The sequence below is a fragment of the Suncus etruscus genome, chromosome 13, assembly GCF_024139225.1.
Source record: "Suncus etruscus isolate mSunEtr1 chromosome 13, mSunEtr1.pri.cur, whole genome shotgun sequence".
Classification (NCBI taxonomy): domain Eukaryota; kingdom Metazoa; phylum Chordata; class Mammalia; order Eulipotyphla; family Soricidae; genus Suncus; species Suncus etruscus.
In genome coordinates, this window is record NC_064860.1 from 43,929,062 (window position 1) to 43,941,925 (window position 12,864).

Genomic DNA, 12,864 nt, shown 5'->3' on the forward strand with positions numbered 1-12,864 from the left:
CTTTCATAATCATATAATCCCATGAAGTATATAATCATATAATCCCATAAATTAAAACATTGCTTGGGAGCATTTAGTACAATTATATAATTCTATGAATGAAAAGTGTTTAGAGGGACCGGAGAGATAGCACAGTGGTAGGGCATTTGCCTTGCACATAGTGACCCAGGACTGATGGTGATTCAAATCCCGGCATCCCGTATGGTCCCCTCTGCCTGCCAGGGAGACTTCTGAGTGCAGAGCCACTCAGGAGTAACCCCTGAACGCCACCAGATGTGACCCCCACAAAAAGAAAAGTGTTTGGAGCTCTTACTGTTATTTTATAACAGGGGTCTTCAAACTACGGCCCGCGGGCCACATATTGTATTTATTCCCATTTTGTTTCTTCACTTCTAAATAAGATATATGCAGCGTGCATAGAAATTTGTTCATAATTTTTGTTTTTACTATAATCTGGCCCTCCAACAGTCTGAAGGACAGTGAACTGGCCCCCTGTTTAAAAAGTTTGAGGACCCCTGTATAATAATCCCATGAGTCACATAATATCTCCATGAATGAGTACAAAATATCTGGAGCTGAAGTGGTGAAGCCTTTGGCGGTATGGCGTTTGCCTTGCACGTGCTGACTTAGTACGGACCTTGGTTCGATCCCCTGGTGCCTCATATGGTCCCTCAAGCCAGGAGCGATTTCTGGGCACATAGCCAGGAGTAACCCCTGAGCGTCACTGGGTGTGACCAAAAAATCTCTGAGGAAATCTCTGTCTGTCTCTTTAGAGACATCTAAAGACAGACATCTATCTATCTGCCTCTTTCTCTTTCTCCCTCCCTCCCTCCCCCAGGCCTGCCCTCTTTCTTTTCTGAGGAGGGCTCACTTGGCCTGAATAGAAGGGCCAACTCCATGAAAAGTGTTTAGAGGGACCGGAGAGATAGCACAGTGGTAGGGCATGAAACTCAAGTGGTAGGGCATGAAACTCAGTGGTAGGGCATGAAACTCCATGAAACTCAAGCCCTTGTCACCAAAGGGCTCCTCAGAGGGCTCATCTCCCTGCACAGGCATTGCTGTGACTTGCATAAGCAACATTCCAGAATTCTCCTCAGTGGGCAGGAAGGGCAGTGAGGAGAGATGGCAGGAGCCTTCCCTCAGTGACAGCCCCAGCCTTGCTCCTTCAGGGAAACCTTGGCAACCCAGGAGCAACACAGTGACTCAGGGCCCTGCCTGCATTGGGCATGGACTGTCTGAATTATCAAGTGATTGTTTGGGCTCCATTTTCTTTCTGCCAACCATGGAATCCATTGATCCATGACTGCCTGTGTGTCCCTGAGTGGGAATTATCTGGCAGGTGGGTGGCCCAATGGAGACACCTATTAAAGGTGTCTTTCACAGCCTGTGTGTGTAATTAATTTGTGGGCAAGAGAACAGGACAAAGTCATTCATCCATAGTTGAGCATCTGGGTAGGTTCCATATCTTGGCTATTGTATTATTGTGCAATAAACAGAACTACACACAGATCCTTTCAAAGTAATATACTAAATATACTAAAGATATACTATAGAAGAAAAGGAAATTGCTCTACACTCAGGGGGCAGATCCAGGCTTGTTCCCTAGCACCCATAGGAGCCCCACCAGAACAAAGAGCAGAAATAAACTCTGAACACAATCAGGTATTCCCCCAAAGGGAAAAATAAAAGACAAACACTGTACAGTTCTTTTTTTTTGTTTGTTTGTTTGTATTTGTTTTGAGGGGCCACATCCAGCAGCACTCAGAGGTTACTCCTGACTTTGCACTCAGAAATCTCTCCTGGCAGGCTTGGGGACCATATGGGATGCTGAAGATCAAACCCAGGTTTGTCCTGGGTTAGCAGTGTGCAAGGCAAATGCCCTACTGCTGTGTTATCACTGTGGCCCCCAATACTATGCAGTTCTATAAAAGATAAAATCAAGCAATTTGCCATAACATAATACAGGGGTCTCAAACTCATGGCCGCAGGCTGTTTGCGGCCCTCCTTACAACATTTTGTGGCCCTGCCCTAGAGGAATCTTTTTTTTGTTTTGCTTTAGTTGTTTGGGTCACACCCCTCAATGTTCAAGGCTTACTACTGACTTTGCACTCAAGGATCACCCCGACTTTGCCTCCTGTGGCCCCCAGGTAAATTGAGTTTGAGACCCCATGAATCTCACACTGAGGGAAGTCAGTCAGAAGGAAAGAATGTCTCACATGCAGGACTTAACAGATACTCAGCCAGGTAGCAACAAAGGATCAAAGGCCACACTGGGAGAACTGATCCACATAGCTCAGTTGGTGGCGGAGGATTAAAAGGGAAAGGTATCGGGATCCTTGGAGTAACCAGGTGGGTACTAGCAATGGATGTGGTGTTGGAATTATATGTCTGGGAAACCATTAATAGTATTGTTCATCACAGAACCTTAATCAATTTATATTTTTATTTGTTTATTTTTATGGTTTGGGTCCACAATGATCAGGGCCTACTCCTGGCTCTGCACTCAGGAATCACTCCTGGTGGTGCTCAGGGACTCGATGGGATGCTGGGGATCAAAACTAGTGGGCCACATGCAAGTCAAGTGCCTTACCTACTGTGCTAGTGCTTTGACCACCCACTTATCAATCAATTATTAAAAAAGAAAATTTGGGGGCTGGAGAGATAGCACAGTGGTATGGCATTTGCCTTGCATGCAGCCAACACAGGACGGACGGTGGTTAGATTCCTGGCATCCTGTATGGTCCCCTGAGCCTGCCAGGAGCGATTTCTGAGCAAAGAGCCAGGAGTAACCCCTGCGTGTTGCCAGGTGTGACCCAGTAAATAAATAAATAAATAAATAAATAAGGAAATTTTTAAAAATCCTCACAGACACAATAAAGATTCAGTCAGTCCCTCAAAACACTATGAAGCTCTGGCCCATTCACCTACCTCTAATATAGGCGAAGGCCGCCAGAGAGTTACTCACGAGGGCACCATCTTTTCTCAGGACCCTTGTTCCGCTGGGGTCCGAGTTTATGCCTGTTTATGAAAAGAAAAACAAGAAATCCTAGTGACTTCCAGCTCTTCTGTACATGCCTCATGTTCCTCACCCAACACAGCCATCCTCAGTAAGAAGTCACAGAAATCAGACCATTGGGTCCCTCTCTACACTAGGAAGAACATTTGTTAAGGGGTCCTGGTGATGATTTCATGGTGAAAGGCAGGTAGACATAACAATGCGTAGATTCTAAATTCTAGACTCCTCATCCACACCACTGTGGAAGGGAGTGTGTTTGGTGGAGAGATGGGTTAGGGCAGGGGTCTCAAACTCAATTTACCTGGGGGCCGTAGGAGGCAAAGTCGGGGTGAGTCAGGGCCACATAAGGGATTTCGCTTACTGAATATTCTCAATAAAAAATCGCATTAGTAAGAAAAAAAATTGCAAAAAATCGCATTAAACATTTGCATACCCCGAACAGAACTGCTCGGGGTATGCAAATGTTTAATGCAATTTTTTTCTTACTAATGCGATTTTTATTGCGATTATTCAGTAAGTGAATAACCTCGAATACTGGGATATTTGAGGGTCGGCCGCAGGTCACAAACTGTTATACAGAGGGCCACAAATGGCCCGTGGGCCACGAGTTTGAGACCCCTGGGTAGGGTCATCCCTTGTGGTGTTCCCAGGCAACTCTCTTTGGAGATCACAGAGTGCTGGGGATAGAACAGGGTTGAGGGCAAACAAGGCAAGTGACTGGACCCCTGTGTTATCTCTCCAGCCCAGAACTACATTTCTTTTTCTACCCAAAAGGTAAGGCATATATCCAGCTTTCTAACAACATTTCAAGGAACCATGGAGGGGTTGGAGTGATAGCACAGTAGGGAGAACTTTTGTCTTGCACTCGGCCTACCTAGGTTCAATCCCTGGCATCCCATATGGTTTCTCAAGCCCAGCCAGAGTAATTCCTGAGTATAGAGCCAAAAGTATAGAGCACCATTGGGTATGGCCCAAACAAAAAAAAAATCAAGAAAATGTAGTATGGGGTGGTCTGTTCTACTAACCACAGAGGACAAATCTCCAAAATCTGTAGGTATTTTTGAGAGTGATTTTGGAGCCCAAGACAGCAAAATGCAGGACAGATTTGCTTTTCAGGTGCCTAGTTATGCAGCTGTGTGGCAGTTTATGGACCCCTGGGAAGATCCAACAGGGTCCAGAGGTTAAGTGTAGGGGATATTCCATAGGGTGTAAGAGGGCCTAGAGCATTGAATCTCCGCTTTGGAGTGAGTTTTTTTTTTTTTTTTAATCTCTTTTTCTCTCTTTGAGAGAAAAGGAGCAGGGTGGTGGTGCTCAGGGCCTACTCTTGTCTCTACACTCAGGGATCACTTCTGACAAGGTTCAGAAAACCATATGGGGTGCCAGGGATTGAACTTGGGTCAGCCACTTGCAAAGCAAGTATCTTAGACTCTTTACTATACTCGGCCCCTATGAACAGTGATTTCTCTTTATTTATTTTAAAGTATTCTTTAAAAATGTCTATTTTAAAATATTATTCTGGGGCTCTAGGCTAAATGACACCTATAAAACAAAAATTACCCCTAAATTCGCTTCCCACACAAATGCTGAGGGCTTTGTGATTTGCAGCTGGAACCTCATGGTCCTAAATTCCATTCTAGATTTGGTAAGAAAGCAAGAATGTGTGCCCGAGCCCCGGTTGGCATCATCCCAGTGGGGATTTTGGCCATAGGCAGCATGTGGACTGAGAACCACTTGGGGCACTGCTGAGACCCCACTTTAAACCAGCAAGCAGATTCTCTTGCCCAGGAGCCCCCAACCGATCTCTTTCATGAAGTGATTTTTTTTTATTTGTCTGCTTGCGGTCTAAGAAGGTAATGGTAGAGGATTTTTTTTCCACTTACATTTAGAAATAAAGAAAATATGGGCAATGCTATATTACAGAGGTTAATGCCTTTGTCTGGTATAAAGCTAACCTGGGTTCGATCTCCAGCATCCCATATGGTCCCTCGAGTCCACCAGAGTGATACCTGAATGCAGAACCAGGAGTAACTCCTGAGCACTGCTGGGCATAATCCCCAAACCAAAATAAAAATAAATAAATAAATAAATAAATAAATAAAAATGTGGTCCCCTGTTCACAACCACAGCAGCTCACTGACACAACACTGTTGGAACTGCAACTCTGACCCCGACACCCTGTTGGTTCTTATTCAAGTGCTCTTGATTAGGGCTGATGGGCTGATTAGCTTCATGAGCAGAGAAATGCTGGTAAGAAGCCATAAAATTTACCATATTCACCATCTTTCTCCTTCAAAGAAGGTTTTATATTAGCAATGGCCGGATCAATCGCTGTGAGGATGTTCTTGGGAACTGAAAACCAAAGAGAAATAGGTTCAATGCCCCGTCTGTTTCATGCAGTTTTTTCTTTCTTTATTTAGGGGCCATACTGGGCAGTGCTCAGCACTTACTCCTGGCTCTGCATTCAGGAGTCACTCCTGGTGTGTTCGGGGACCATATGGGATGCTGGAGATTGAACCTGGGTTGGCCACATGCAAGACAAGCACCCTACTATCTCTCCAGCCCCTTTATAGAGTTTTAAACAAAATGAATGTATTTTTAAATTTTTGTTTAGGCAGTCATACTCAGTAGTGTTCAGGGGCTGGCTATTTCAGACTCTGTGCTTACCCAACAGTACTCAGTTGCTACTACTTCTGGCTCTGTGCTTGAGGGTCACTCCTAGTGGTGCATGAGGGACCATATGGTGCTGGGGATGAAACTCAGGACTCCTGCATGTGAAGCCTGACTCTATCCCAGTGAATTCCCTCTCTGAACCATGTAGATTAATTTGAAAACAATCCAATTTTCAGCCAATTTTCACCCTGCTTGACAAATACACTTGCATTTGCATTGGCTGACCCAGGTTTGATTCCTGACACTTCATATAGTCCTTTGAGCCTCACCAGGAATGATTTCTGAGCACAGAGCAAGGAGTAAACCCTCAATATCTTTGGGTTATGGCCCCTCAAACATAAATATAAGTAAATAAAAATAAAATTAAAGAAAATCTGGATCAGAGGGATAGTTGATGGGTTAACACACTGGCCTTGCCTGCAGCCAATCCTGGTTCTATGTCTGGCACCACCTATTGGTCCACCTCTGTGTCTTGCCTAGAGCGATGATTCCTCAGCACTACTGGGAGTGCTCCCCCTCAAGTTCTCCATAAGTAACTAAATAAGAACATAACAAAGTAAGGCTGATAAGAAAGGACATTTAAAAAATGACCAAAAAAAATAAAGCAAACATGGAGAACAAGGTCAAGTATGCCTGGCCCATCGGCTAGAATTTTTCAATAAAGGAGCAAAGTGGCTCATTCAGTATGAATGGACCCCAAACATGCACTCAGGGAAAGACACCAGAGCTTTGACCACCAACTGGGCAATTCCATTTGTATGAAATATCCCTAGGCTGAGCAATAGCACAGTGGAGAGGGAGCTTGGCTTGCTGGAGCTGACCCAGGTTTGATCCCTGGCATCCCATATGGTCCCCCCCCCCCCCCCCCCCCCCGCCCCCCCCCCCCCCCCCAACACCACTAGGCACTCCTGAGTGCAGAGCCAGGAATCACCCTGGAATGTAGCCCAAAAGCCAAATAAAGAAATAAATGAAAGGTGTATGTGGAGAGACAGCTAGAAAATGAGAGTAGATCTGGGAACTGACTGCAAAGGCCCAAGAAAACATCTGGGGCGTCTGAGGCATAGCTCAGTACTGGGGGTCTTGGCTGGTGGGCATGTGTGAGATCTGGGAGGGAATGGGGCACCCTTGACACTGCCAAAAACCTTTTAATGTCCTGTGCTAGACATTTACCAGGAATACAGGATTGTCTCCATGTAAATTGGGTGATTTTGTTTTTGTTTTTGGGCCACACCTGATGGTGTTCAAGTTTTATTACTGGCTTTGTGCTCAGAAATTACTCCTGTCAAGCTTGGGAGGGGGCATGTGAAATATCAGGGATCAAATTTAAGTCAGCTACGTGCAAGGGAAATGCACTCCCTGCTGTTCTATCACTCTGGCTCCTCAGTTGGGTGAATTTTTTTTTTTTTTTTTTTGGTTTTTGGGCCACACCCGGTGACGCTCAGGGGTTACTCCTGGCTATGCGCTCAGAAGTCGCTCCTGGTTTGGGGGACCATATGGGACGCCGGGGGATCGAACCGTGGTCCGTCCTAGGGTAGCGCAGGTAAGGCAGGCACCTTACCTTTAGCGCCACCGCCCGGCCCCAGTTGGGTGAATTTTAAGGTCTGTTGATTACATCTTAAAAACCCAGTTACCCTGAACATGAACTTCCGGTAGATCCCTCTGCTTCACCTCCATGCTGCTAGAGTAAGTCTAAGAATTCTAGAAGTCATTGCTAGAAGGATCTTCTCTATCCATCTACCTACCTACCTATCTATCCATTCATCCATCCATCCATCTATCTATCTACCTATCTCTATTGCTCTCTTCTCTATTTTATTTCCTTTTTTTTTTTTTTTTTGGTTTTTGGGCCACACCCAGTGAACTCAAGCAAAAGGGCAGCCCTAGCAGAACAGTCTGGTGGCTGTTACTCCTGGAGTTTCTCCTGGCTATGCACTCAGAAATCGCTCCTTGGCTTGGGGGATCATATGGGACGCTGGAGGATTGAACCGTGGTCTGTCCTAGGTTAGTGAGTGCAAGGCAGATACCCTACCACATGCGCCACTGCTCCAGCCCCTCTTATCTATCTTTTATAATCCAGGCCATACCTGGACTTTGTAAGGAAGTTATTCCCATTTCTACTCAGGGGTGGTTGGGAATCCATTTATTTCTGGGGATCAAATTTGGACCTCCTGATGTGGCCTCATGACACCTCATTATCTTATAGTGGTATCAGCCCAGTAGGATCTCAGGAAATCTGATGGGCAAGTTCCATAGAAACTGCCCAAGCTTAGTGATCCAAAACAGTAACCCAGAAGCTCAACTAGCACCAACCACAATCCAGAAAATCCTCAGACAGACTTTAGTAACACCAGGGAGTGACAAAACAATAACTCCAAATTGACCCCTGTTGACTTAAGTTTTAATAATTCCATTTGTCTTTGTATTGTAACGAACACTATAAAGTCAATTTGTGCCTACTAGGGGTCAGGTTAGGGTGGTGGGTAGGAGATTGGTGACACTGATGAAGCAGAAGGACAGCCCTAGCAGAACAGTCTGGTGGCACTGGGAGGTTAATTTGTCAGTAATTTGCTGGCAGGCTCAGGAAAAGGCCCCTTTTACCTACCCAGACTGGATGGGGTGGGAGGGTGGATATGCCTTGACATTGGCAGAATCTTCTAGAACCTTTTCAAGAGCCACAAGTGCTAACACAACTGTCTGTTTTATTTGGGGGTGGGGTGGGGTGGAGGAAGAAGCCACACTCAGTGGTGCTCAGGGCTTACTCCTGGCTCTGCACTCAGGAATCACTTTTGGCTGTGTTTAGTGGACCTTATGAGATTCTGTAGATCCTACTCAGGTGAGCTGCATGCAAGGCATGATCCCTCCCCACTGCCCTAGGGCTCTGGTCCTGTACTTGTCTCCTTCTTGCATCTGCAGGTTTCAATTCAATTCAGGGACTGAGACTTGATTTATTAACCAAACCTAAACCCACCCTCTCGCTTGACATGCATGTGGGAAAACACTAGTAAGAGGATCTTTGCAGAGCCACATGTGAGGGCTGGGACATCTGTGGTCTTCAGAGTCACCTGAGCTGAAGTATCTGGTCCCCATTCCGATGGTGCTCAGGGGACTGACTATACGGTGTGCCAGGGATTGAACCAGAGTCAATTGCATGTAAGAGGCAAATGGCTTATCCACTATCCAATCTCTCCAGTTCTATTTGTTTGCTTTTAGATTCATTTTTTAGGCACTAGAGAGTTACAAGTCCTCCAAGCAGAAAGAGCAGGTTATTGTTAAAATAGTCTAGCTTTTAGGTTATTTTACAAGCCTTTGACCTCAGAACCCTTTTCATGGTCTTGCTTGAAGTCCTTAGGGAAAGAGAATCCCCACAATCGTGTGACCTTGGTCTGTTCAGGGTTGGTGCACCATGAAAGCCCCCCAGAGAGAATTCAGGAAGGGGATTCAGTCACCACTGGGCACAAAGCAGTGCTGGAAGACTCCCTAAAGACAAACCTCTCTGGGCACATTCACGGGCTGTTCCCAGCTATTCTAGAATCACCCACAAGAATGTTCTAGACCAGTGGTCCTCAAACTATGGCCCTCGGTCCACATATTGTATTTGTATCTGTTTTGTTTGTTCATTGCAAAATAAGATATATGCAGTGTGCATAAGAATTTGTTCATAAGTTTTGTTTTTACTATAGTCAGACCCTCCAATGGTCTGAGGGACAGTGAACTGGCCCCCCTGTTTAAAAAGTTTGAGGACCCCTGTATCTAGACTGTAGAACATCCCAGATTGAAATTTCTCTGCCCAGTGACATCACTTGAACCTCATCTGCTGGTTATTTTTTTTTGGGGGGGTAAGGAATGGAGGGGCAACCTAACTGTGATAAGAGCTTTATTCTTGGTTCTGCTCTCAGGGATCACTCCTGTCAGGGCTCAGGGAATCATATGGGTTACCAGGGGTGGAAACGGGTCTGCTGTGTGCAAGGCAAGAGCCCTGCCTGCCCCCTCTCCAGTCTCCATTTGCCCTTTCTTGACCATTCCCACCAGCTGCTTAAAGGATGAGTCATGGAGCTTTTCAAATAAAAGAAAGGACCCAAGAAATGCTAAATCTGTCTTAGCTGACCTGAACATCATGAACCTAAATAAGAGAGAGGCAAAAGCTCTGGGAAGTTTGGTATTACTTGAGGGTGCAGGGTAGACAAGTACTGCCCAGTGCAGTGGGGGAAATCCTTCAAACCCCTAGAGGGGCTTCATCGTATTTGGGGGTGGGCTGAGAGGAATCATAGCCAGCAATGCTCAGGAGTGATTCCTAACTCTGTGCTCAGGGATGGAACTGAGGTCAGCAGGATGCAAAGCAAGTGCCTTAAATGCTGTACTTGGGACTCGGGAAATTCAAGTCAAAGCCAGACTGAATATTGTTCCATGCCAGTGAGAATGGTCCATCTCCTAGAGTCTGAAGGCAGCCAGTGTTGCTGGGGTTGTGGTGACATTCCCACTGTAGACTCTATGGGAAGCAACGTAGAGATCTCTCCCAAAAAATTAGAAAAAAGAGCTTTTGTATATCCCTGCAATAGCACTTCTTGGCATCTAGGCCAAAACAACAACAAAAAGTAAAACAAAGCAAAACAAGGTACTAGTGCTCATTACAGCACTTAGTACAATAGTCATGGTATGAAAACAAGTCCACTGCTCTGCTATGGATAAGTGGGTCAAGAAACGGTGGCATAGTTACACAATGGAACACAATGCAGCTCTAAGAAAAAAACAAAATTATGCCAGGGCCAGAGAGAAAGCACAGCAGGTAGGGCATTTGATCCCTGCCATCCCATATAGTTCCCTGAGCCTGCCAGGAGTGATTCTGAGTGCAGAGCCAGGGGTAAACCCCAAATGCCGCCAAGTGTGTCCAAAATAAATAAATAAATAAGCAAACAAAAAAAACCACAAATAACTTGCAATTAGCTGCAACATGGTTAGAACAGAACCATTGTCATGCTGAGTGAGGTCAGTCAGAAAGAAAGGATAGACCTAGAATGGCATCTCTTACGTGTGGGATTTGAAGATATACAGTGAAGTAGTAATGAAGGGCCGAAAGCAACACAATAGAAGAGAATTGATTCACACAACTGAGTTGGTCGATGGAGAACTGAAAGGGAGAGTTATTGGCATCCTTGGGGAGTGAGGAGGGTGCACTGGTGATGACAGTGGTATTGGAATCTTTGCATCATTAATGGTCCTGTCAACCCAGTGAAAATTAAAAAAAAAAAATGGAAGGGAAAAACACTTAATCTATCTCTGGGCCAGACAGCCTCTTCTTACCACAAGCATAGTTGACTGTGAGGTACTTCTTCACTCCCGGCAGACAGGGGCTTCCGAAATGGTGGTTGTTGACAACAATTTTGCATCGTTGCTTCCCGTAGCACCTCTGGGATAATACTTGCAGTGCTGAGTAGGACAAGCAGTCTGGAAGACAAGCAAGAACCAGGCATTGTGGATGTAGGCCCTCCTCAGAGAGACAGAATGTTTTCTCAAGAAATGTAACTCGGCTGCATTTCAAATCCGAGGGGAATATTTCTCTCACTTTTGTTTGTTTGCTTTGTTTGGGGGCCATACCGAGTGGTGCTTTGGGTTTACTCCTGGCGCAGTGTTCATGGGTCACTCCTGGCAGTGCTTAGGAGACCATAGAGGCACCCAGAATCAAAACTGGGTTGGCCACATGCAAGGCAAGCATCCTGCCTGCTGTACTATCTCTCTGGTCCTTTCCCACTATTTGTTCATGAGTCTCATGAAAGTGCCTACAGAGAGGCTCAGGCAACCAGTCAGCTTCTTGACATTGAACTATAAGAGCCCCAAGTTTCTGTCACCAAAGTTTCTGAAAAATCCTGAGTTTTTCCCTCTGTTTTGAGGTGGTCATGGATTTTTCAATTTGCCCTGAGCCCCACAAATGATGTAACTGGTCCTGCATATCAAGACAAATGGACAAAATTATTGAGCAAAGTTTCCTTTTTTTTTTGTTTTTGTTTTTGGGCCACACCTAGCAGTTGCTTAGAGGTTGGTTATTCCTGGCTCTGTGCTTAGAAATCATTCCTGGCAGGCTCAGGGGACCATATGGGATGCCCGGATTGAACCTGGGTTGGCCATGTACAAGGCAAATACCTTAACTGCTGTGCTATTGCTCTGGCCCCAAGTTTCTTATTTTCTTCATGGACTTTCTGCTCTGGGAGGCATTTTGTTTATTGGTTGATTCCTAAATGAATGAATAGGCCTTGAAGCCAGGAATCTTGCTGGAGTCTCTTTTGCTCAAAGAGACGGATCTCATGTCCATCAGCCATTACTAAATTCCCATGGAAGAAGCCCAGTTATTGAACAAAATGCATGAATGAGTGGAGAAATGAACCCATGCAATCAGAAATAAAACTGTTAGCCTCTTGTCACCAGTATACAATGGAGCATGATGAGATATCTGTGAAAGGTCTCATGGGGAGAAAACACATCCATGAAGCCAATCTTGCCTTCTTCTGCCTGCCGGAGGACCCATGTGTGATACCAGGAAGCAGGGGGAGATTGTCAGGAGTTGGAAGGACATAAAGCACTATGAGATTATGACATCACAGCTGACTGCACAAAGGAGAGGTTGTGGCCAGAGAAGAACCAGCTGAAACTGAGGGAGGCAGCAAGAGAGAGTATCAGGAGCAAGGCAAGTGGATGAGAAGCACACCAGGGCCACCTACAGGGTTGGATCCATAAGCTGAAATTGTGGGCATGGGCTTGGAAGCATAGAGAATGGGCGAGACGGGCCAACTAGAGCAAGATGGATGTCTAGCTAAGAGGCTGCTTCTATCCTATTTTTTTTAATTTTTGGGCAACACATGACAGCGCTCAGGAGTTACTACTGGCTCCACTCAGAAATTGCACCTGGCAGGCTCAGAGGATCATATGGGATATGTCAGGAACTGAAGGCAAGCGATGGGTGTGACCCTCCCCTCAAAAAAGAAAAAAAATCTAAGGGCCAGAGCGGTGGTGCTACCTGTAAGGCGTCTGCTTTGCGCGCGCTAGCCTAGGACGGATTGAGATTCGATATCCTGGCGTCCCATATGGTCTCCCAAGCCAGGGGTGAATTTCTGAGCATATAGCCAGGTGTAACCTCTGAGCATCACCGTGTGTGGCCCAAAAATAAAAAAAAATCTATCTATGATGCC

The 12,864-nt window shown here is 45.6% G+C and overlaps 1 protein-coding gene across 1 annotated transcript in view; it reads right to left on the reverse strand.

Annotated features, from left to right (window-relative positions):
• The window catches only part of EVA1C (eva-1 homolog C), a 71,657-nt gene that overhangs the window by 940 nt on the left and 57,853 nt on the right, over window positions 1–12,864 (reverse strand). The window contains exons 5-7 of the mRNA XM_049785781.1: window positions 10,985–11,128; window positions 5,285–5,365; window positions 2,929–3,018 (exon numbers count right to left, since the gene is read on the reverse strand). Coding sequence (XP_049641738.1) covers window positions 2,929–3,018; window positions 5,285–5,365; window positions 10,985–11,128 — 315 coding nt within the window. The remainder of the gene's footprint in view (window positions 1–2,928; window positions 3,019–5,284; window positions 5,366–10,984; window positions 11,129–12,864) is intronic.